General features: G+C 53.5%; 1 protein-coding gene across 3 annotated transcripts in view; it reads right to left on the minus strand.

Moving 5' to 3' along the window:
• Nucleotides 1-25,371, minus strand: part of COL27A1 (collagen type XXVII alpha 1 chain) — a 161,273-nt gene that overhangs the window by 32,531 nt on the left and 103,371 nt on the right. For all 3 annotated transcript variants that reach the window (XM_017875934.1, XM_017875935.1, XM_017875933.1), the window contains 10 exons: nucleotides 22,938-22,991; nucleotides 17,146-17,199; nucleotides 16,586-16,630; nucleotides 16,444-16,488; nucleotides 16,085-16,138; nucleotides 14,929-14,982; nucleotides 13,988-14,041; nucleotides 12,398-12,451; nucleotides 10,929-10,982; nucleotides 5,848-5,955 (listed from right to left, as the gene is read on the minus strand). In XM_017875934.1, coding sequence (XP_017731423.1) covers nucleotides 5,848-5,955; nucleotides 10,929-10,982; nucleotides 12,398-12,451; nucleotides 13,988-14,041; nucleotides 14,929-14,982; nucleotides 16,085-16,138; nucleotides 16,444-16,488; nucleotides 16,586-16,630; nucleotides 17,146-17,199; nucleotides 22,938-22,991 — 576 coding nt within the window. The remainder of the gene's footprint in view (nucleotides 1-5,847; nucleotides 5,956-10,928; nucleotides 10,983-12,397; nucleotides 12,452-13,987; nucleotides 14,042-14,928; nucleotides 14,983-16,084; nucleotides 16,139-16,443; nucleotides 16,489-16,585; nucleotides 16,631-17,145; nucleotides 17,200-22,937; nucleotides 22,992-25,371) is intronic.

The following is a 25,371-nucleotide window of genomic DNA, read 5'->3' on the forward strand; positions in this document are numbered from 1 at the left end:
GGGGCGCGGGCGCAAATTCAGCTTTGTGTCCACAGTTGTCAGAGAAACTGCACAGCAAGGGTGAGTGAGTGTGTGCAAGTGTGAATGTGACAGTAAGAGACAGACACAGAGAGAAAGAGAAGAGAGAGAATCAATCCTGGGCCACAGGTCAGGATGGAGGGAGTGGGGCAGGTAGTGTTTCTGGCCTAGAAAGGACTTCTTGACTGCAAGCCTCAAAGGATCTAGAAAGAATGTCTATGCTCTTGGTAAGCACTAAGGAGCTGCTTTGATGTAATCCCTCTGGTTGCATTAACAGAGGCACCAGATGTAGAACGAAGGAGGTGATGTCCCATTCGGGAATAGGTATTGTACTTTAAGAAGAGGCACTGACTAATTGTGATAGAAGAGGGACAGGAAGAAGAGGTCCTAGAGGAACAAGGAAACATCTGGACCAATCCAGAGGACTTGGTTCCTGTCTGCAGATTTCTGCAGCTGTTCTGGGGGCAGGGCCAGCCATGTTCTCCAGGGTGGCCAGTGCATGAAAATTATGGGGCAGCTGGCTTTGATTCAGCACAAGGGAGAAATGTCTGCTCTAAGACTTAACGCAGCATCAGTTATGATGCCAGAAAAGATGATGCTATCCCAAAGGGACACACCAGTCAGACCACCTTGTGGTCCTCAGAAAGGCAGGAACAGTGGCCTGGGAAGGACCTCAGCACAGACTGCCTGCATCCCAGTGCCTGAGTCCACATGTACCCCTGGACCAGTCCTGCTCTTTCTCTGAACCTCAGTTTCTCCACCTCTAGTATGGGACTAGCCCCGTGGCCTCTAGCCACATACAGCTACTGAACACTTGAAATGTGGCTACTCTGACTAAGAAACTGAATTCTTAATATTATTTAACTTTAATTAATTAAAAATTAAATTTAAGGCCGGGCACAGTGGCTCATGCCTGTAATCCCAGCAATTTGGGAGGCTGAGGTGGGTGGATCACTTGAGGCCAGGAGCTCAAGACCAGCCTGGCCAACATGGCGAAATGCTGTCTCTACTAAAAGTACAAAAATTAGCCAGGTGTGGTGGTGCACACCTGTAATCCCAGCTACTTGGGAGGGCCCAGGCATGAGAATTTCTTGAACCCGGGAAGCGGAGATTGCAGTGAGCACTACTGCACTCCGGCCTGGGTGACAGAGTGAGACTGTGTCTCAAAAGAAAAAAAAAAAAAGTAAAAGTTGACACACCCAATTATGTTGCTACAAAACTTGTTTGGAGTAACTTGGGTATATGAACCTACATTTTCAACTGTAAATTTTATGAAATCTCAATACAGATCAAGTATTTCCAGTGAAATTTTATATACAATGAAAATCTAAACACAGATCAGATATTTCCAATGAAAATTCACATCTGAATTGAGATGTGCTATGAATATATACTACACGCCGATTTCAAAGACTTACTACAAAAAGAGTGCTAAATATCTTATTAATGATTTTAATATTGATTATATTTTGAAATGATATTTGGATATATTGGACTAAATAAACTATATTATTAAAATTAATTCTTTTTTTAAATTTGAGACAAGGTCTCTCTCTGTTGCCCAGACTGGAACACAGTGGTTCGATCTCAGCTTACTGCAGCCTCAACCTCTGGGGCTCAAGTGATCCTCCCACCTCAGCCTCCTGAGTAGCAGAGACTACAGGCATGCACCACCACGCCCAGCTAACTTTTAATTTGATTTAATTTAATTTTGTAGAGACGAGTTCTCACTATGTTGCCCAGGCTGGTCTTGCACTTTTAGGCTCAAACAATCCTCCCACCTCGGTTACCTACAGTGCTGGGACTACCGACACGAGCCACCGCACTGGCCCTTAAAATTAAAGTTACCTGTTTCTTTTTGCTTTTTAAAGGTGGCTACTAGAAATTTTAAAAGGAGTGGCTTGTATATGGCTTGTATTTCATTTCTATCAGCACTGGGCAATCTCAAAGTCTCCAGCTCTTCTGGTGATAAAACACCAACAATCCCTACAACCCTCACCACGGGCCATGTGCTGTGTTCTCATTCTACATAAACGTTCGTTCAGTTCTCACCAGTGTTTGGAGGAAGGGATTATGTATCCCGTTTTGGAGCTAAAGGAACTGAGGCTCAATGAGAGGAAGCCCTCTGTGGGCCTCCCAGCCAGGTCAGAAGTGACATGCAGCTCCTCTACTTCTGGGGCACCTCTCCTTCCAGGCTGGTCATGGTCAGGCAACGGGGAAGCCAAGTCACAGTGATTGGCGGCATTTTCCAGTGCACTGAGGTGGCTGCAATGGCTGACTGATCCCTTGCAGAAGGCGAGATGAGTCAGTGCTGAAGCATCCGGTACAGGGGCAGGGAGACAGGAGGCTGCGTCTCCCCCAGGACAGGGCACTACTTGCTGGGACGTGCCCTCTCCGGCAGAGAGCATACATACAGTGGGTGAGGCTGTGGGCCCGGAATGAAGATTTCTGCTGGGCCCCATCCATATAGACGCATTTCTGGAAAGGCCCCAATGGCTCATAAAATTCTATTTTTAAATACTCAACTGTTTCCAGGCCACGGAGTGGGAGGTATTTATCCTGATGCCAAAGAGACTCAAGTAAGGTCCCTCACTGCCTTATCACTCAGCACACACTTGGCCTGGCCCAAGTGACTCTCTTTCCAATCCCGGCATATGAGAAATGGGAGTGATGGCAAAACATTGACATTAACACAGCTACCACCACCACACCACTACTACCATCATCATCACCATCATCATCACCACTGCCCACACCATATCACAACATCATCATCATCACCTCCACCCCACCACTGCCATGACCACCATCATCACTTCCCCGCCATCATCACCACCATCACCACTACCCATCATCAACACCACTACCACTATCATTAGTACCACCACCACCATTATCACCACCATCACCATCACCATCATCACTTCCCCATCATCATCACCACCATTATCATCACCATCACCACCACCAACACCACCATCATCACCATCACCACCACTAACACCACTACCCCCGCCATCATCACCACCACTACCACTATAATTAGTACCACCACCACCATTATCACCACCACCACCATCACCATGGTCACTGCCCCATCATTACCATCACCACCACCACCACCATTATCATCACCACCACCACTATCATTAGTACCACCACCACCATTATCACCACCACCATCACCACCACCACCATCATCACTGCCCCATCATCATCACCACCACCACCACTATCATCACCATCACCACCACCAACACCACTACCCCCGCCATCATCATCACCACTACCACCACCTCCATCACCCTCACCTCCACTCCCCTCCCACTCCCACTATCACCATCGCCACCAGCACCAGTACCACCATCACCACCTCATCACCGTCACCGCTACTACTACCACCATCATCACCCCCATCATCTTCATCATCACCACCACCATCATCAGTACTACCACCATTACCATCATTATTATCATCATTACCACCACTGCCATTGCTGCTGCCCCCACCCACACCATCCACTCACCATCACTACCAGCGACCACCAGCCTCTAGTCACTTTGTCCTCTAAATTTATAAAGACAATCTTTTATATTTCTGGTGCATTTTATAACATGCTTTCCTATCCTGAGTTTTACTTATTCTTTATAGATAAGAAAACCAAGGCTCAGAGAGGGGCAGTGATTTGCCCAAAGTCACACAGAGAATGGGTTGCTTGAGCCAGCCAGAAACTCAAGTTCAACCTCAGGACTCTGGTTCCACGACTTTTTCTGCCACGTGTTCCTGCCCATTCCACAGCCATGATACTCAACACTCACTAAAAAAGGGTCCCTGGAACGCTGGAGCTCAAAGTGATCTTAGCACACATTCCTTCCAAATCCTCCAAGGGCAAAACCAGAGAGGGCAAGGGGCGGGTGAAAGGTCGCAGACCAAGTTCCTAATGCAGAATCTGGGCCAGGGCCCCTCCTGCTAAATTCCCCTTGGCCCACTTCCCCGCCGCTGAGTCAAGCCCGGGGAAAGCCTCCTGGCTGACTCAGCACCCTCGTATTCTTCTCTAGTTTGGTGAGTTCATTCTGTTGCAGCTGTTTAGGGGGATTGGCAATTCAGTGCTATTTTTAGGAAACAAACATTTTCCCACAACCATAGTTTGTTGCAGGCTAACTTGGATCTGTCCTAGGTTAGTCATGTAAACACTTCGGGGGGAAAACAGTGTCAAGAGCAGGCCTGAATCAAACTGGGCTGCTTTGCCTAGGTAACATGGATCTCTCCGCTTGAGGGATGAAGAGCGAAATGGACACCCCAGGGAGACTGGGATGGCAGCAGAGGTGTGAGTTCTCACCAGCTGGTTGGCTCAAGGTAGATGCCAGCAGGCTTATGTATTTGGGCATCTTGTCTGCAAGGCCACCTAATCCACACGTCCCAAGCAGTTCGACTGAACTGACCCAGCACTCCTCGGTCACACAAACCCTGCTCAACTGTACAAGACTACCACCGCCCCCACCACTACCAAGTCAAGTTCCGAGTCATCAGTCCAGTATTTGTGACACTCAGAAATCAACCTTCCACCTGCCTCCAGCCTCATCCTCACAGACCCACAGCCAAGCCCTGGATTCCAACTCTGCCAGAGCCCAGGGGCAGTATGTGTAGAGTCATGCAGGCCTAAGTTCAAATTCCAGCTTTGCCATTTGTCACTGTGTGAGCCTGGGAAGTTTCCTTTACCTCTCAGATTTTCCCAATCCTCAGGGGTTGCTATCAGCATCAAAGAGGGAACCTTCAGGAGAGCACTGGGCACCTTGTCTATATACGTTGAAACTTGTCTATACACCTTTAATCTCGGAGCACCTGGCCCAGGGAAGATGCTCGTGAGTGTTTGTGGACTGACTAAGTACATTTCTGTTAGGGTAGAAGAGCAGAGCTGCTCTGTCTTCTTAATCAACAAACAGACTTTGGTCACCTCTTATGTGTCAGGTCCGGTTTTTTTTTTTTTTTTTTTTTTTTTGTGACAGAGTCTCGTTCTGTTGCCCAGGCTGGAGACAGTGGCGTCATCTCGACTCATTGCAACCCCCGCCTCCCAGGTTCAAGTGATTCTCCTGCCTCAGTCTCCTGAGTAACTGAGACTATAAGCATGCGCCACCATGCCTGACTAATTTTTACACTTTTAGTACAGACGGGGTTTTACCATGTTGGCCAGGCTGGTCTCCAACTCCTGACCTCAAGTGATCCACCTGCCTTGGCCTCCCAAAGTGCTCAGATTACAGGCGTGAGCCACTGGCCAAGGCACTGTTAAAGACATAAATGAAGACCAGAAAAGGTCTTGGTCTTCATGGAACCAAGACATACACTGAAGGTTATGCATGTCCCTGAGGGCTCATGGCCCAGCCTGGGGACAGGGATGGCTTTTTGGAGGAGGTGATGTCTATGGTGATACCTGAAGGCCAAATAGGACTAAAGTAGGTGACAGGGGAGTGAGGAAAGGAGAGTGTCCTAGACAGAGCATGGACAAAGGCCCAGGGGTAAGGGCCACAGCTTGTCCAAGGAACTGAAAAAAGTTCAGTGTGTCTGGATATGGGGGATGGACGAGATGAGGTCGGCAGGGGCCAGGTTTGCACAGGGCAGGGGAGCCGGTAGGATGAGTAACAGATGTTCTGCAGAGCCATGGAACGTTAAGCAGGGAAGGGACAGGGTCAGATTGGCTCTCTGGCAAACCACCGGGCGGAGAAAGGACCACAGTGGCACTACCAAAAGACCTCCCGCCCAGCTGCCTGCACAGGCATGAGCGTTCAGGGTACCCCAGAGCCCTAGGCACTGCAAGCAGCCTGCACACTCACCCGGACACCAGTGACGCCAGGGGGGCCGGGGGGCCCGTCCTCACCCATCAGCCCTTCCTGGCCTTTCTCGCCATGTTCTCCATCAGGCCCTGGGTCTCCCCTGTCCCCCTGGGTGGCAGGGCATGAGGAGGGGAGAGAGACAGAGAATAAGTTAGTTGCCAAGTGCATCAGAGGCCCCAAACTGCAGGGCTCCATTCAGACATCCACAGCCAACTGGCCCCTAGATTCCCGACAGGTCCCTCCGCTGCCAAAAAGGCAGGGTGCTGTGACTCAGCTGCCAAGCCCAGTGTAGCCTGAAGCTTGCACAGGACACATCCCAGACCTAGAGGTTCCCACGTGTCCCTGTCTGAGCCTGGGCAGGGAAGGGCAGAGTGACTCAGAGATAAGCCCAGGTCCTGACTGCACCCACCCCACAGAGTTCACAGGAGACAAGGGCAATTTGTCCCCAACTTAGACACATTGGGAGAACAAGAGTCTTATGAAGCAGATTTTTTTTTTTTTTTTAGACAGAGTCTCAGTCTGTCTCCCAGAGAGAGATTGTGCAGAGGTGCAATCATAGCTCACTGCAGCCTCTACCTCCTGGGCTCAAGCCATCCTCCTGCCTCAGCCTCCCAAGTAGCTGGGACTACAGGCACATGCCGCCATGCCCAGCTAATTAAATTTTTTTTCTTTTGCAGAAATGAGCTCTTGCTACAAGAGAGCTTGAGCCCAGGAGTTGGAGACTCAAGCAGTCCTCCCACCTCAGCTTCTCAAAGTGCTGGGATTACAGGTGGGAGCCACTGTGCCTAAGAAAGAAATTTTCATCAAGCAAGAAAATTTACCCAATTCTCCCTCTCAGAACCACTTTCCATTTTTCTGAGCTGCATTTTCAATCCTTGATGACACAAAAACAGTGAATAATAGTAATAATAAATGGTAGGTAACAGTTTGGATGGTATGCACCTGACTCAGGGCAGTGAAGCAGCTGTCCCAAGGCAATGCATTGGCTCCAGGAAACTAAGCTCTAAAGGCACAATCCCACTGGACTGCCGGTCTCCATCTTTGTTCGTTATAGTTACTGCTTTGCTCTATGGTGAACGTGCCTTCCCACTGCTCTGGGCTCTGCATGGCGATCATTCTTATGGGCTGCAGAATACTTTCTCTGGGGAATGGATGGAGCTAACATTTATATGGCACTAACCATGTCAGGACCATAGTCTGAGTCCTTTCACATTTATTAACTGACTTAATCCCCACAAAAGCTTTCCAAGGCTGGTCCGCTTTTAGTCCCATTTTACAGATGAGGAAACTGAGGTAGAGCTAAATCAAGTCATCTGGCCCAGAGGCCCACAACTGGCTAGCGGTGGAGCTGGACTTTGAAGCAGGATCCTGAGCATGCCCTCTTTACAGCGATCGGGCTGTAACCAAGGTCTTCTTGGGGCTTCGGGCCTTTGGGGCACCCGGGGTTATTTCCTTGGAAAGGCAACACTTGGCATGGGCTTTTTTTTTTTTTTTAGATGGCTCTCATTCTGTCACCCACGCTGGAGTGCAGTGGCATGATCTCGGCTCACTGCAACCTCCACCTCCCAGGTTCAAGCGATTCTCCTGCCCCCGCCTCCTGACTAGCTGGGACTACAGGCACACGCCACCACGCCTGGCTAATTTTGGTATGTTTAGTAGAGACAGGGTTTCACCATGTTGGCTAGGCTGGTCTCGAACTCCTGACCTCAGCTGATTCACCCACTTCCGCCTTCCAAAGTGCTGGGATTACAGGTGTGAGCCACTGCACCAGGCCGGCATGGGTTTTTTATGGTTTTGAAGCAATCAGTGTCACTCCAAGCTTGCCTTATCTCATCACGGTAATCTTTGCATACTCTGAGAGAGATTGGGGGCAGGTGTGGTCCCAGGATGGGGCACGCAGGATTCTAGGATGGGGCATGGGCCGTCACCCTCATCAGCCTTGAGCAGAGGAGGTGTGGAGTGCAGCATGGGCATGGCTGCCGAGAGGCGGTGTCCATCAGAAGGTGGTCTCCATCAGGGCTGGCAGGCCTGGGGCTTGTGGTCAATCTGCACTGGCTTAGCTGTGACTTGTCCAGGGAGACCCATGGGAGAGGACATGAAGTCACAGGTACGAGGAAGGGATGGGCGAGAAGAGCAGGCTTGGAAAAGCATAGTGTGTCTTTACCAGTTCTGTCCCCCAGTGCCAAGCTTTACGAGGGACACTGATAAACTGGTGTGCATCCAGAGGAGAGACAGCACAGGAAGCAGAGGGCATGAAGCTGGAGCCTGGGGTTTGGCCCTGCCCCGAAGAGAGGCTCGAGAGAGCGACTCACGATTGCTCATTGCTGCAAGCTGGGCCTGCTGGGGCCTGGGCTCCGGGGCAGGAGGTGGGTGTGAGGGAGTTGCTGGGGCAGTTTCTAGCTCAGTTGGGCAGATTTTGCAATGGTGCGGTCCAGAGATGGCACAGATAAAGGCAGGAGACTCCGAGCTGAGGCGTGGGCCAGTGCAGAGCAGATCTGGGCACAGAGTTGTACCTAGATCCCTTCCCGCTGAGAGCCTCAGCTTCTAAGCACAGCCTGGCATGAAGACAGGGGGCTGGCCCAGATAACTCTCCTGCAGACTCCCCTGGCTCTGGGGTTCCATTTCTGGCTTGTCATCCTGGCCACCTGTTCTCCTAACTCTCAGAGGCAGACAGCCTGTTCCAGGAGGCTGGTTGGGTTTTCAGCAAAGGGCCCTCACCTGGGCTCTGCCTAAGACCACCCTCCAGGGGTTAACTGGACCCCTGGGGTGGACGTCCTTGTGAATCGCATGCAGAACAGGCTCTGGGGGTTCCTGTAGATGCCCCAAATCCTCAGACATCTGTCAGTGCTCAGAAGAGCCTTGCAAGTCGCCTTCCTTAACCCTCTCCAGTTACGGATGGGAAAACTGAGGTGCAGAGAGGTGGAGACTCCCTGATACCACCAAGTAAGTCAGTGCTGTGTGAACCTGGGGTTCTGGCTCCTTCTAGTTCCAAGATTTTCTGCTCAGGGGACGATGCCTCCCTCATCCCTGGGGTTATGCTGCCTAAGTTCAAATATTGCTACTGCTACTGAATAGTGGTGTGACCCTGGGCAAGTTTCCTCGTTTGTAAAATCAGGATGAAAGGATTACTGCAAGGATTGAAAGAGATAAACCATGTAAATAGCTTAGCAGCGTGTCTGGCACGTGAATGCTGGATCAAAGCTAATTATTATTGGTCACCGCTACCATCACCACCATCAGCTGGACATCAGCAAAGAGATAACGGGTGTAAAAGCACTCTATAAACTATAAAGTGCTGTGCATATTCAACACGCAGTTTTCACCACGAGGGGTGATTCCTGCACAAACACCTTAAGAAAATGGGTCTCTCCTGGGATTCACGTAAAGATCGGGGAAGATGCTGTGCATTTGAGCACAAGGACTCAGGTAGAATTGGCTTTGAAGGAAGGGAAAGAGGAAGAAGCCAGGGCCAAAAAGCCATGCAAGGTGGAGGCAGAAGACTGCACGAGGCACCCAGGTTGGAAGACCCCCTCCCGCCCACCTCGGTGGACATTCCAAGAAGAAAGGTGGTCGCCCAGAGTGGAGTGAGAAGGCTGCTGCTTTGTGCCTCGGTTTCCTCATCCGTCCAGTGGGGATGGTAATATATCAAGCTTGGGAGAGTTGCTGGGAAGATTAATTATTAAATGGGTTAATTCACATAAAGCCCTTCGAGTCAGTGGCACTGGGCACGTGGCAAGCGCCCAAAACATTTTAGCCATGACCTTCATCAGCATCACCACGCAGTGTAGTAGGCACTGGCAAAGGGTGTGGAGGGGCTGTCAAATGCTCCGGGTCTTAGGACTCAGCTGTACCCTAGGATGCAGCAGGGCTGGGGGTGAGGAAGCAGGCAGATGACAGACAGGGGTCGCTCTCGCTCTTGCAAGAAAACGTGAGGAGTCAGCAGGGGCTGGTCACCAAGGCACCCTGGGAGACTGTGGGGAGGGCATAATGAGGGTTGGCGGAGGCCTGTGGATGGGGAAACTGAGGTTCAGAGAAGGGGTCTGCTTCTCCAAGGTCACCTGGAGAGTAGGTGGGTGAGAGGGGATACCCCAACATGGCCCTCAGGACCCTGGGCTGGGGAGCTGACTTGCACAGGGTGACCGGCCAGCCTCGGGAAAAGCCCATGTGTGGGGTCAGAGCGGGACCCGAGATGGAGGCCAGGGACTGGCCTGGCTGAAGATGGGTCTGGAGAGTCAGAGGGCGGTGCCCACCTGCCCACCCGCAGTTCAGGTGAGCTAGGGTGCCTCTTCAGAGTCCTGACATTTGTGGCTGACAGGAGGCTCTCAGGGAGACAAAGGGTCAAGGTGGGCCAGCAGGCTTTGGCACCTGTGAGCTGTGGGTTTGAATTTTGGATCCTCACTCACCGCCATAGGTCCTGAATATATCTCTGCCTTCCTCTGAGCCTCAGCCTTTTCGCCTTTAGAATGGGTGCATGGTACAGCAGAGCGAGCAGATTTGGGTCAAACAGGCCCAGATTTGGGTCCTGGATGTGCCAGTTGCTAGTGGTGTGTCCTTGGGGAAGTTGCTTCACCGCTCTGAGTCTCAGTTTCCTCATCTAAAGACAGAACTTCCATTGCCCTGTGGATCCAGCTGGTACAGGGCTTGGTGTTGTGCCTGGTATGCGTGTGACTAATCCTCCCTAAATTGTGACTCATAAGTCATTGGTGGTAATTACTATTTTCCTGACCTTCTAGGTTATTTGGAAGATCACAGAGACCAAAGACCCTGGCTCTGGGCCTGGCGTAGTGCCGGTGCTCAGGAATCGCCCTTAGCCAAGAGAAGCTGATATTTTAAGAAGGGTAGCAGGAAAGACTGCAAGGTGGTGATGGTCCTGGTCCCACCTGAGCAGATAGTTCAGAGAGCAGGGTGGGAGGTAGCCGCTGGACACTGCTGACCCTTCCCCACCCTGCTGTCAATGGGAGCTGGAGGTCTCATCTCAGATCTCCACGGGAACACAGTGCTTCTGGGAGGAGACTTAGGTCTTGGATGGGAAAGCAATGCCCTGCCAGGGTCCCCAGACCCTGCCCGAAAAGGGCACTTACCTTCAGCCCATCAGGTCCCATGGGGCCACTGTCACCCTCAAGGCCTGGCTCTCCCTGGAAAGGGTGAGGAGAAAGAGGAGGAGATGTTACTGGGGAGGAGGCCCTGGTGTGCTTTTCCTTTCTTCCCCCTCCCTGGGGCAGTGCCCTGACCCACGGATCTCCAGGCAGTGGGACCCTGGGGAGCCCTGGCACACAGTGAGTGCATGGTAGCCAGGGGCTGAGTCAGCAAATGAACAGGAAGGTTGAGGTGACCACCCTCAGCTCTCCAGAAAGGGGAAACAGACCCCCAAGCTACCGACAGCTCCCTCTGCAGGGTGGTGTGGGGTGGGGGCTACATGAGGTCACGAATTTAGAAGGTGCCTGTCATGGATTTGTCCTGGACCTCATCTCTAGGCTGGTTGGCTGGGCTGCGGAGTGGCCTAGTAGTTAAAGACAGGCTTTGACATCAACCACACATCAATGCTACTTCTCAGTTTCCCATTCACTGGCTGTTTGACCACAAGCAAACTACTTAGCTCTCATGGGCATCTGTTTTTTCATCTGAAAAATGCGGCTGACACCACCTTCCTTCAAGGGTTGTTGTAAGGCGTGGTGTGAGCGCCCCACACCTGGCAGCCATGTGAGATACTCTTACTGGAGCTGGAGCAAGCCTTCCTGGAACTCCTTGGGGGAATCCCACTTCTCAGATGAGGAAAGGGAGGCCAGTCTTTCAACGTTTCTTCCCAGCAAGCTTGGGAATGACAACAAGAACACTGAGTCCCTGGCTGACCCTCAACCAGGCTTGCCCTTCTAGCTCCAGAGACGCCCCTGGACAACAGTTCTTGAAATGTCCATCAAATGAAGTTTGGGTGTCTCTCTGCTTTTAGAATTCATCGCTGTTCAGAGTCTGAGCTGGAAAGGGCCTCAGGGGTTGTCAGATGCAGGATGGCAACCATGTGCCAGTTGGGTGGTCTGTGATCCTCTTGTACCCATGGCAGGTATCACTTATCAACCCACTGGAATGCAAGCTCCAGAGACAGGTCTCCGTTACTCACTGCTGTACTCCTTGGGCCTCGAGAAAAGTGCCTGATACACAGTGAGTATAGGATGCATGCTCATCATTCTCTTTTCTACCGAGCCTCGAGAACCTCAGGATCCTTCTTTCTTTTTTTTTATTTTTGAGATGGAGTCTTCCTCTGTCACCCAGGCACGATCTTGGCTCACCACAAGCTCTAACTCCCAGGTTCAAGCGATTCTCCTGCCTCAGCCTCCCGAGCTGGGACTACAGGCCACAAAATGCATTTTGACCACAAAATGCCTTTTTCTACACTGTGGAAATGCTGGCCTACCAAGACAGACTGAGCGAGGCTATAGAGGTTCATGGTCTATTTCTGTAACTGAGGAAACTGAGGCTTAGGGAGATTGAGAAAAGCCCGTTTCTTCCCCTGCACCCTGGGGGCTTTCAGGAAGAATAAATCGCTTCAACTTACCCGTTGCCCAATGAGGCCCTGCTCCCCAGGGGTGCCCAGGGGTCCAAGGTCACCCTAGGAGAAGCCAAACAAAAGTCCATGGGGGTGGGTAGGGCCAGCCCCAGCCCTCACCACCTCTTCCTGTTTCCACCTGCTCTGACTTGGGGTATGGGAGGAGGAGATGGGGAAGGTCCTTCTTCCCAGGGACCACAGAGAAATCGTAAAACACCAACCAGAGCTCCTGTTCCAAGTAACCTTGTCCACGGGCTTCTTCTCCGATGCCAGGACAGGAGGATCATTACCACCACCACCACCACCATCATCCTATTAACAACTAACTGTACTGTTCTGTACGTTCTAAGGACTTCTTTTTTTTTGAAACAAGGGTCTTGTTCTGTTGCCCAGGCTGGAGTGCAGTGAGGTAATAATCACAGCTCACTGCAGCCTTGATCTCTCAGGCTCAAGTGATCCTCCCACCTTAGCCTCTCTCAAGTAGCTGGGACCACAGGCATGCGCCACCATGCCTGGCAGATTTTTAAATTTTTTGTTGAGATGGGGTCTCACTACATTGCCCAGGCTGAGGACGTCAGTTTTTATATTAACATATTTGACTTTCAAGACAATCCTGCAAGGAAAGGTATTCTTTTAGAGGTGAAGCATCAGAGGCATTGGGGGAGTTCAGTAAGGAGCCCAAGCTCTCACAAGACTAGTCAGTGACAGATTCAGGATCTGAAGCTGGGCAGTCTGGCTCCAGGAGCCTCAGATGCAGCAATGGCAGCTATGTGATTTTACTCTTCCTTGAGACTTGCAGAGAAACCCAAACGAGGAGGAAGCCCTATGTGAGCAGGAATAAATGTCACCTGCCCCCTGCATAAAGGCCCTAAAAGGGTCTTTCTTATTGGAGAATTTTCAAGCTATATTCCCTGCTGGTGTCTAGGGACACAGAAGGAGGGCAGAGCTCTGAGCCTCCAGCCCTGCTCCGGTGGAAACAATCCCACTTCTATCAGTTTTCTATGTGGGGTGGTTTTCTTCAATGGAGTTTGAGCAAAGGATTTTGGGACTAAGCCAAGTCTGACAGCCCCAGGCCTGGTCCAACCCCCTCTTTGAATGCACAGAAGCAGCTGACTGGACTCAAGTCTCACAGCCCCTCTGCGGGCTCCCCTGGGTCCTGCCTCAACAATGTCCATGGGCTAGCCAGCATCGCTCCTCAGCTCTGGGGCCTCCAAGGGGAACAGCGTCCTCTTCCAACAGCAGCAGAATGGGGAGGGGGTTCTCCCAGAGCCCAGGTATCAACAGGCACCTGTTTCTTAGCAGGTAATGAGAGGCACTGGCACTGAGATGCAGATGGTATCGTACGAGGCCAAGAGGTATAGGCACCCCAGCGTGGAGGCAGGGGCAGATGCCTGAAAAAACATTGCCTGGCAGGGGACACTGGTGGGGGCTCCACACTCCAGTCTGGCCCTGAGCAGGCCCCACTCCCCAGCCAGGAGCACAGAGAACCCATTATCCCAGCCACAAGAAAGGCCAATTTCTCTTCCATGGAGAGGATGTGGCCGCCAGCTGGGAGCTGATTTCAACAAGTCATTTTTCTCTTCTTTCATCCCACCTCACCTTCATCCCGGCTTCCCCAGGAAGGCCCGGTTCTCCCACTGCACCCGGCGGCCCCTGCAAGAAAATGCCATTGGTCCCTCCTAGAGCAAGAGCTGCCCCCTGGTTGTAAGCAAGGGGGTAACTGAGGCTCAGAGAGGGCAAGAGACACACCCAGGGTCACACAGCACAAGAAATGCAGAGGTAGGAGCAGCCTGTAGCTTCTTGGAGCCTGGAGCTGGAACTAGGGGGCTGGGGGTGGACCCAGGCTGGCTGAGCTTTGGGACTACCCAGAGGCTTCTAGAGCCTTCTCCCACCCCACGAGTGTGGTTTACCACACTAGGAGGCCCTTGGCAAGCAGAGGGAAGAAAATTTCATGATTCACATAAAGACGGGGGAGGAAACCATTGGATGCTGTGTTTAGGGCCAAGTGATTCTAACCCTTCTCTCTACAGCTGAGCCAGCATGAGGCGGGTGGGAAGCAGCCCTGAGTTATCACCATGGGCATGGCTGCAGCCCTTGCATAAACCCTGGGGCTTGGTTTTTCCCTCCAGATAAGGCAGGGGTGTCTGAGGCTCCTTCCAAGTTCCTTGTTGCATGACCCTTGGGGGCTGGATTGACAGTCAAACCTCTGCTGGGGCAAAGTCCCAGGAAGGTCAAGGTTGAAAAGCATCCATGTTTCCAGTGATGCCCAAAGAGGCAATGCCAGCCCCCACAAGGGTTCTGGCACCTCTGCATCCCATACAATGCCCCTGGACTAGGAGCCCAGCTCCTCAACCTATGCCACCAGGATGGATCTACCCTCTCTGCCAGGGCGTCCACCCTTGTCTGAACTACATGGTACATGATCATCTCCCTGGGCCAGGACAGGGAATGGCAGAAAGAGGCTCCTGGGGAGGAGGGAAGGGAAGGGCTGATACATTCCCAGCAGCATCATGGGACGAATAAGGGTCTCTCACACTCACCTTGGGTCCCATCTCTCCTGGAGGCCCAACTGGCCCCTGGGGTCCCTGAGGGCCCTGGAAGACAGACAGACAGACACACACACAGACAGTTGGGAGAAGCCAGCCTGGGCCCTCTTTGGGATCTGGAGAGGTGAGTGAGGGAGATGATCCCCAGAACAGGGGACTCTGAAGCACACCCCTAGTCCGCCCCCGCCACACCGAGGGTCCTGGTGTCTGCAGCCCCCTCTTCACCACTGGTATGTGTCATACTCCCTCCAACACAGCTGCACACTCTCCTATTCACCCACCTAAAGCCCAGGGGGCCCTCCCTGATCAGAAACCTCCTAGCTCTTGAGTCTTGCTCATCCATTGCCCCTGCCTGGAATATCCTTCCACCTTAGATCCATGTCTGGAAACCCCCACCCCCAGCCAACCCACCGTTCAAAAGGGTGATTCCTTGGGCCTCAGGATGTGGGAATGCAGCAGTGGCCTTGAGGATGGGAGCCTCCTGTCCTCCCCTGCCCTGTGCAGGAGTCATCCTCCTAGTGCCCTGAAGATTCTGTCCTCTCCCTGCCATCTCCTGTAGCACCACTCTCTAGCCTCCTCATGGGGCTCCCGGACTGTCCCCCTACACCTGTCCTTCCAGGGACATCTCCTGGAAAGCAAGTTGATCGGCCTCTCTGCCTCAAGCCCTTCCATGGCTCCCTGTTGCCCTTGGGACAAAAAGCACACTCTCCCCGTGGCCTCGGGCGACTGGCGCCTGCTGCCTCCTCCTGCCCTTTCTGAGGTCCCACTTTCCACTCCAGCCATGCTGGACTCTGGTTCTCAGTCAGCTTGTTGGTTTACTCTTATCTTCCCTCCCTCCCTCCGTCCTTCTGCCTTCCACTGTGCCAATCACTCCCTATACATTTTCGCATTTCATCTTCACCACAGAATGGCAAGGCAGAGACAATCACCCCCATTTTCCTGGCAAGAAAACAGGCTGGAGGCCAAGTGAGCTGAGCCTCAAACCCAGAACTCCTGGCTTAGTGCTCGCCACCAACCCCAAGGCCTGGCCCACCGTGGGGTTAGAGGCCAGGCATGGTCCCTTTCCGACTCTTCCCCTGATCTGACCACCTGGCCCACATCCCCAGGTGCCAGCGGCAAAGAGGCGGAAGAGGGAAGGAAAGGTTCTTACCGGTTCTCCTGGGAGGCCCTTGGTGCCTGGGGGGCCTGAGGGACCCGGGATGCCCTGCAGAGACAAGGCAAAGGTGACCTTAGGCCCTCCATGGCCTTCCCTGCCCTGCTTTGACTTCAAGCAAGCCATCCTAGTGTATTGGGTCCTGTCCTCCCCCACCGGGTGACAGATGGGAAGGCTGAGACCCAGAGAAGAGGGGATGTGCTGGAGGGGCTTCAGTGCAGGGCGGGTGGGCAACCAGAACCTTCAGGGTTTCCACAGAAGGATAGGAACTTGGTAAAAGTGGTTATTATCCGCACCCCCGCCCCCACCCCACCAAAAGCCCCATGTAGAGAATTTCAAGAACTGGTGCTACTTACAGGAAAGCCTCGCGAGCCCAAGTGGCCTCGCTCACCAGCCACACCCTGGAAGCACATGTGGGGGTCATTACAGGCTCAGATCACAAAGCAGGGAGCAGGGAGGGGGCCTGCGGCTGGCCTGCTTGGCCTTGGCCTGACATACCTGCTGTCCAGGCTGGCCCGGTCTGCCCTGGGGTCCTGGAGGGCCCTGTAGGAAGCAGAGCACGTGAAGGTGGGAGAGGGTGCTTGGGAGGACCGTTCCCCAAAAAGGGAGCCCTCCACATGGGAGATAAAAGGAACCCGTTTGAGGCCGCGGAGTCTGCCCCCTCTCTACGGTGCAGATGGGAAAACTAAGGCCTGACAAGGAGAGTGGCTCGCCACCGTCGCCAGCTGCTCCAGGTGGAGAACCAAGGACCCCTTCCTAGGGATGGGGCTGCCAGAAGCTGTCTCGACTGTCAGGGGCCTGGTGGGGTTTGGGGTCTGGGGAAGGGGTCCGAGGACATGTATGATCTCTCTCCTCCTTTCTTGCTTTCTCTTCATTGGGCTTGCAGTGGGGGGTCAGGAGGAGTGGAAGGGCTGACCTCTCAGAAAGAGCCCTGCAGCCTCCATGGGGCTCCCTTCGTTGTCCCTAAGGGGCGTTGTTCTGAGGAGATGCGAGCCTTGTTCATGATTCCTGACCCAGTGTTGGAGGAGTGAGGAAGGGCAGGCCCTGGGGGTCGGTACCTTCAGGCCCCTGGACCCTTGCTCCCCAGCTGGTCCGTCTGGTCCTCGGGGGCCCTGGAATAGGAAAAAGGGACTAGCACACCGGACAGCAGGGGTCTCCCTCGGGCAGAGAACCAGGAGGGCGGGGCTGCTCTGAGCCTGGGGCCATCCCCTGCACAAGCCCCGGCCCCCTCCTCCTCCCACTTCCCACACACTCCCCACTGAGGTGGTCACCCTCGTGCGGCACCTTCGAAACAGCTCTGCAGAGACCGCAGCACGAGTAGACTCAGCTAGAGGCTGATGCTTCCAGAAGGGGGCTGGGGCACTAATGGCCCTGTTCAGAGAGATCGTGGGGGTCACCCAGCCAATCCATTTCACAGACATGGAGACTGAGGGCCACAATTGAGTTACACATGGCCACGTCCACACAGCCAACTCTTCAGACTCTGCTGCCACATGCCCTTCCCAGAGCACACACGGGGCAGAAACAGGTATGTGGGTCACAGCTCTTGATGGAAACTGACAGAGTAGGACCTGGGAAGAACCTGCATGTCCTTTCCAGATATGTGGAGCAGCCCTGTCTCTGGCCATACGTACAGCGAATGCAGCCCCGTTCACAGAGGAGGAACTACCATGAGGCAGGGGCAGGAACAGGACAAGACTGTGCACGAGGGGGTGGGAGTCAGGCTGCGGCTCCCTGGAGCCCTGGGCTCAGGCCTGAACCCTGACACAGGAGTCTTGGTCCCTGATTGCTGGGAGACCCCAGGGGCAGGTGGAGTCCACCCCCTACCCCACTGCACGGATGGGAATACTGAGGCCCAGCCAAGAGAAGTGACTTAGTTAAGGTCCCTAACACATTAGCTGCTCTCATCCCCCATGTGGGCTCCACCCACTGCCCCATGTGTGTCCCTCCAGGGGCGCTCCCACAGAGACACAGATGGGCTGGGGTCTTCTGGAAAAGACCCGTGGAAAACAGAGCAGGCTGTGTTCTCTAGGGGGTCTCAAGCAGTCTGTGTTGGGAGGACAGGAGTGTCCTGTGGAGGAGGCCGGCCCATCCTGGCCCAGGAGCCCAGGGGACCAGCCCGCAATACCCCCCCAGATAAAAGGAACTGGAGAAGTGTCTAGGTGGGAGAGGATGGGGAATGAGAAAACTAAATGAAGAAAAATCATTTAAAAATAGAACAAGGAAGGCCGGATACAGTGGCTCACGCCTGTAATCCTAGCACTTTGGGAGGCCAAGGCGGGCGGATCATGAGGTCAGGAGTTTGAGACCAGCCTGACCAACATGGTGAAACCCCATCTCTACTAAAAATACAAAAATTAGCTGGGTGTGGTGGTGTGTGCCTGTAGTCCCAGCTACTTGGGAGGCTGAGGCAGGAGAATCGCTTGAACCCAGGAGGCAGAGGTTGCAGTGAGCCGAGATTGCGCCACTGCACTCCAGCCTGGGCAACAGAGTGAGACTCCATCTCAAAAAAAAAAAAAAAAAAAAAAAAAAAAAAAAAAAAAAAAAAAAAAAAAAAAATTCAATGAATAATTGGGCCAACAAAGTGAAAATTCCACTTCTCAGCTGCCTGGAGCTCCCTATGCTTCAATCCCACACTGCAGCCTTAAAGAGCACCCCACTGATCAAGCAATCCTGGAACAGGGAGCCACTGGGCAAGGCCAGGGTTCAGCTAGGAGATGCTGTTCTCAGCATCCCCAAGCCCAGGGCCTGGGGCCCATTGTGGGGTCCAGCCGTAAGCATTGGGCTGCTCAGAAAATGTGTCTGGGGACAAGTGACTGCTCCTCCCTGAGACTCAGTTTCTTTTTTCTGAAATGGGCACAAGAAATCTCTCCCTCAAGACAGGAGGCGATGCCCACAGGCAGCTCAGTGCCTGGCATGCAGAAAGTGCTTAAGAATGGCTAGTTCCATCCCTGCCAGGCTCTGCCAGAGGAGGCGGCAGGCTCCCCAGAGGCAGGGACATAGGAGTGGCTTGGGGAATCTGGGCTCAGTCCCTTCCTCAGGCAGTTCACGCTATGCTGTGCAAAACCAGTTGAGAGTTTTCACAGATTTAAGCTGAGGTTTGCTGAACTCCTAAACAAGCCATCTCTAGTGGCCATTACTGGGCTCAGGTGCCAGCCCTAGCCTGTTGCTAGTTTGCTGTGTGACCCAGAAAAGCCCCACCTCCTCTCCAGGCCTCAGTCTCAGGCTCACATGGACACTGTCACACCATGTTATTAGACTTAACACCCGTGATCCATGGGCACAGGCCTGGCGGAGCTAGAGCCATATGGGGTGGGGCCGGGTCAGGTCATAGGAGCTGGGACAGGGGCTGAGCTGATGGCAGATAACTGAGCCCTCCTGAGGGATGATCTCTGACTCTGGGCTCTGTCTCTCTGGGCTCTGTCTCTCACATACACCTCCCTGGAAAGGGATAGCTCTGGGAGGGGAGTGGAGGCTCAGAGGTGTTGAGGGCTTGGCCTGAATCCCATAGCATCCTATTTATCCCAGGAATCAAAGGCTTTCAGGGAGAAAGGTTAAGTCATTAAAAAATAACAGAGCAGAGCAGCCACCACAGGAGCAGTGAAAGCTGTTATCCTCCTTTTACAAGGAAAGAAACAGGCTCGGGATGGTGGTGAACTTGCCTACGGTCACACAGCTTGGAAGTGAGGGGCCAGAATTTGAGACCAAGTCAGCAGGACATCCATTTTTTTCACCACTACCTGTCACTGTTTTTCAGAAAGGGAGTGAGCTCCCCGTCACCAGGAGTATACAGGTCAGGGCCCAGAGGAGCCTGCCAGGAAGGCTGCACACTGGGGCGTGGTGTTGGAGAAGACAGTGTCTAAAATCCCTCTTATCTGAGAGAACTCACTATCCCAGCAGAGCACCAAGGAGTCCGGGAGAAGCTGGCCTGGCTTAAGAGAGAGGAGGAAGCAGTAGTGGGGCCACCAGTTGCCCTGTCTCCCCAACTCCACAGGGCAGGGAGAGGGACGAGAGCAGCCATACACTAACCCTTGCTCTGGGCCACTCAACAGTTCATCCTGCAGGTCCCCCAGTCCTGCCGCCTACTTCCCTAAATGAACCCGGGCAGGCCCACTCCCGCCCCGCCTGCTGGAGAGAAGCCTGGGTTTCTATCAGAGCCATGTGTCTGCTCTCTTGTATCTGCTCCCGAGGAAGATGTCTGTAGGCAGTTTGGGGGCTGCCCTCCAGCCAGGCCTGGGGGCAGGCTTGGTGGGGAGGAGCTCCTGCCTGGGGCAGAAAATCTGGCCAACCACAGCTCTTGGGGAAAAGGGGCTAATGAACAAGCGGGAATGAGCACGCACCATCACATGCTGCCGCCCTGCAACAGGTTCAAGGTGCTCAGGAAGTGACTGAATCCCCGCAGCCAGTCCACCAGCTTCGTTCTGTTGCTCACCCATTTTACAGAGGGAGAAGCGAAGGCTCAGGCAGGGGAAATCAGTGGCCCAAGTTCCAAGATCCAAGAGGAAGAGCCTGGATTCAGGCAAGGTCAGCTAAGCTCTAATACCCACAGGCAGGAAAAGAGTTGGCCCAAGGCACTGCAATCTTGGGGTCCTTACGACCCCCTCAGAAGAAGGAATTAAAGTCTCTCACCTGAGCAGGTGGGAGAAAGGCTGTGAGAGGTTAGGAAACCGGCCTGGGGTTCCACAGCTGGGAACCGGGGGTGCTGAGACTTGCCGTAGGCCCATCTGACCCCAGAGTCCTCATTCTTTTCACTGGGGCTGGTGGGCCCAGGTTCTAGTCAGCATCCTCACCAACAACAGAGGACGAGAGCCTCCCTTGCCTCTGGCCATGAACCCTCAGTGCTCATTCTTCCTCGGGTGGGCGGTGTTGGGGGGGACAGCAAGGCCCGTCCCACACATAGGCGGGAAAGCAGGCAAGGCCTTGCAGACCTCCAGGCCCATCCCCCTTGGCACATATGGGGAAACTGAGGCACAGAGCGCCACAAGGCCTTGCTAAGGGCACAGGGCAAACCAGGAGCTGATCAGGACTTGCCCAGAGTCAAGCTCTTTCACGGGCATGGTGGGTGCCTCTGTAGGTTCCCCACCCTCAGTCATCCCATCTAGGAGGTGGCGAAGGGCAGCCTGTTCGGCAGGAGACGCAGGGGGCCGATCTCATAGGTTGTGCATTCCTGACACACCCAGTAGGGAGAGGGACTCATGTTCCTGATGCTCCCCTCCTGGCTGGGGAGACTTTGACATGGTTGGAAGCTTGGATTTCGGAGCCCAGTGAGTTGAGGGGATCTGAGCCTCACACCTGAGGCAGGGCAGGGGGCTTGGGCCCATGCAGCTCACCCTCTAGGGAATCCAGCTTCCTGGGGCAGGAGGGGAGGTACAGAGGATCTGGATGGAGCCCGGTTGCCCTTGGGCCAAGGCCTGTTTGAAGAGACCCAGAGGACATGGGCACCGGAGGGACCCTGCCGGGCCAGAGGAATGCCTTTTAATCTTCCCTCTTCCAGGCCGGCTGCTCAGGCCATCTGGTTTGGGGGAAATTGTAAAACCACTTGAAATCCAGCCAAGAGGAGAATAATAATCACAGATCACCCATATGGAGCTTGGATATCAGGCCTGGGCTGCCAGCACTACCTGCATCATCTCACTTTCTCTTTACAATAAGGCTGCATGGCCCCACGCCTGTATACCTATTGGTGGCAGACCATCCTGTCAACCCTCCCTGTGTGATTAAAAATAAGGCTGAATTCAGTATGCAAATGAGCCAGATTTCCTGGGTTCAAATCCCAGCTCTGCTACTTTTTAGCTGTGCAACTTGAGGTAAGTGACTCAACCTCTCTGTGCCTCTCTGGGAGTGGAGTGGAGGCTTGGAGGTGTTCAGAGCTTGGGCTGAATCACATAGCACCTAGTTTATCCCAGGAATCAAAGGCTTTCTGGGAGAAAGGTTAAGTAATCCAACAATAAAATCATAATAAATAAAATAAGAATAAAATGGGAATGAGAATAGCACCTACATGACAGGGTAGTGTTGAGGATTAAATGAGTTAATGTGTGTGACAGACAGTGTCTGGCATAGAGTAAGTGCTGGCGATTACTCCCAGCGACGGTGCTCAGGATAGCCCTGTTTAAAACCCCCTGCAGTCTCCCACTGCCCTTGGAATATAGCTGTGGCTTTTGAGGCCCTGCCTCGCTTGGTGCCTGCTAAGTCCCGGCCCCATCCCTCTCCCTCGTCCCTCTGTTGACCCTGAGGATCCCTAAACATCCACCTCCTGTATCACCTTCGGGCTTTCCCCTGCCAGTTCCCTGCCGGGAAGCTGGCATCAGCTCAAGCACTGCCCTCTCCTAATGTCCTTCCTTAGTACCCTGCCCAGGTAGTGTCCTCCTCTGGGCTTCCAGGCTGCTGGTACTTCCTCGGTCCATGTGCTGATGACCTGTATTTTATGACCTGCGTCTGCCAAGTGGTTTGATTCACTTGTTGACTGACTCACAAGGGCAGGCAGGAGTCATGTCTGTCCTGTTCACCGCAATACCTGTAGAGCCTCCAAGTGTCCGCCACAGTAGGCGGACACACAGTAGGCGCTAAATAAGTGCTGGTTGACTACATGAATGAACAAAGAGCTGGTACCAGAGGGCCCGACTGTGCCTGGTGGATAGCCAGGCTCAGACATGAGTTGGAAAGAGGGGTGGGGTCCCACCCACAGAGCCAGGTCCAGGGTGAGCCTGGAACCTTGCCTCGTGCTGCAAAGGTCACAGATCCCAGAGCTGGGCTGGGGGCAGAGACCAGGCAGTCTCTGGCAGGTGGCCCTGTTCCAAGTGTGCCCTCTCCCACTGGCATCAGCCCCCAAGACCTGGGCTTGACTTACCCGACGTCCCTTTGCTCCCCTCATGCCTGGTGGGCCTCGAGATCCTGGAGGACCCTGGGAAGAGGAGAAGGAGTTTGGAGAAGCCCCTTTTTAGGAAGTGAGAGCAACATGGTGGGGCTGGGAGTGTGGGGCAAAGCTTGAAGGCCTGCAGCCCTCAGACAGGCATGTTCAGAAACTGCCAGGGCCCCAGCAGCCTTCACATGGCAGGACTGAGCACTTGGCTCATTGGGGAAAGCAGCAGGCGAGCCACAGCCTCAGACACAGCCAATGCCCTGGGCTATAGGGGGATGGGCCTCAACCTTTCCTGGGAGTCTGGGGAGTGGGGAGAAGGCTCCCTGCATAATATTTTCTTCTCCTTTTCCTCAAAATCAATAATGAGAAGATACGATGCCATTCATTCATTCATTTATGTATTTATTGAGAGAGGATCTCGCTCTGCGGCCTGGGCTGGAATGCAGTGCAGCCTTGAGCTCCGGGGCTCGAGTGATCCCCCCGCCTCAGCCTCCTGAGGAGCTAGGACTGCAGACATGCACCATCATGCCCAGCTAATTTTCTCATTTTCGTGGAGACAGGGTCTCACTATGTTGCCCAGCCTGAGCTCAAACTCCTAGACTCAAGTGATCCTCCTGCCTCAGCCTGCCAAAGTGCTGGTGTGAGCCACTGCATCATCTACAATGACATGTATGACAAAAGGTCTCCTCAAATCCTCGTCTACCTTTCTGTCCCCCATCACAAAAGCGAATCTGGTGACCCAAGTTCTGTCCCTCGCCTCCACCCTGACACCCAATATTTTCCTGAACATTTTCCCCCAGGGAAAAGAGGAGGAGGAAGAAGAACTGATAACACAGGCCTGGGGTGAGCTTGGGAGGCAGAGGGGGCAGAGTGGGAGAGGATCAAGAAGGAGAGAAGGAGAGGGAGAGGCAGAGGCAGAGGCAGAGAAGTGGGTGGGGTGGCATGAGAGGGGAGCAAGGCCCAGCCACAGGCACGTGAGCAGCCATCTCAGTTTTGATGAACAGACAAGAGGAGCAAGAGAGGCAGTGTGAGAGGGCGAGGAACCAGGGCCAGTTTAGTTCTTGGAATTCTCAGCACCTGGCCTGGCACAGGTGCATGGCAGGCACTCAGGAATCTGTTGAATGAACAAGGAGCACATGAACTGAAGAGGGCAGAGGGTGTGAAGGGAGGGAACGCAGGAGAAGATGGGAAGCAAGCCACGCCTCTGCCTAATGTCTCCCCCACCCCCACCCCAATTCCAGGCCCAGCTTAAGAGACCTCAAGCGGCAACTTCATCCAGCGGCCAGCCAGGACCCTCTGCCAGCTCCAGGAGCCTCCCAGCTCCTGCAGCGATTCTCGGACTGGGTGTGCTCCTTTTGCAAGGCAGAGCCACCCTCGTCCCTCCTCTGAATACCAGGGAGAGGCCCAGCCCCATTTGGGGCCTCAGAATGAACTCTTGATGTTCCCATTTCCCTCTCCCCATGGCTTCCAGGGGTGGGAACCCAGCCGCTATCACCCGGCAGACCCTCCGACAGCTGCTGTGGAGGGGCTGTTGTGAGGGGCTGGGTCCCAGGCTGACCGTTCGTCAGCAGAACAAGCAGGGTGTGGACCCGGGCTTGGCCCCATAAAAGGCAGATCTGACTCCTGGATGGTGGAGAACACAAAGACTGGGTGAGAATGGGCCATTTTATAGAGTGATCTCAGAGCTCAGAAGGCATGCAGTGCACCACTGGGAAATTTCGGGAGCCAAGTCTCTATATCAAGGCATAGATTGCTGAAAAGAGCAGGCTGTAGCACTGGAGAACCTGGGCTCACATGCCAGTTCAGTCATTTACTAATTGTGCCATTTTAGGCATGTTACTTCAACTCACTGGGCCTCAGTTTTGTCATCTATAAAATGGGGATAGAAGAGTCCGTACCTCCTAGAGTTTCTAGAAGATGAAGTGGCAAAGTCCTCAGGAAAAGGTAGCTGCCTGCTCTCGCAAGGCAGGAGGAGGTCAGAATTGAATGCTAGACCCAACTCTGGTCACTGGGTGACCCTGGGCAGGTCCCAGGGCCTCAACCCCAGCCCCAATAATGGGGATAATAATCTTGATGGATCTCAATGTGCTATCGGGCAACATGGAGGTGAAAGTGATTGATAAAGTGGGAAAATGCCAATCAGGTGCGAATAACATCACCAGAAATGTCACTTTTAATGGTAGTAGCCTTACTAATCATAGTGGCAACTGTCATCTCTAACAAATAGTTATTACCACTCATTAAGCCATAGTTACGCAGAAGGGTTACGAAGCCCCACATCATGCACTGCACCATTTCTCATGACAATCTCATACTGCAGGTGGCATCATGCTGACTTACAGATGGGGAAACTGAGGGTCTGAGAAGCTATGAATGTTGCCAACAATCCCGCAGCTGGCAAGTCGGGGAGCCAGAATTTCAC

Source organism: Rhinopithecus bieti, unplaced genomic scaffold, assembly GCF_001698545.2.
Source record: "Rhinopithecus bieti isolate Rb0 unplaced genomic scaffold, ASM169854v2 scaffold_9997, whole genome shotgun sequence".
NCBI lineage: Eukaryota > Metazoa > Chordata > Mammalia > Primates > Cercopithecidae > Rhinopithecus > Rhinopithecus bieti.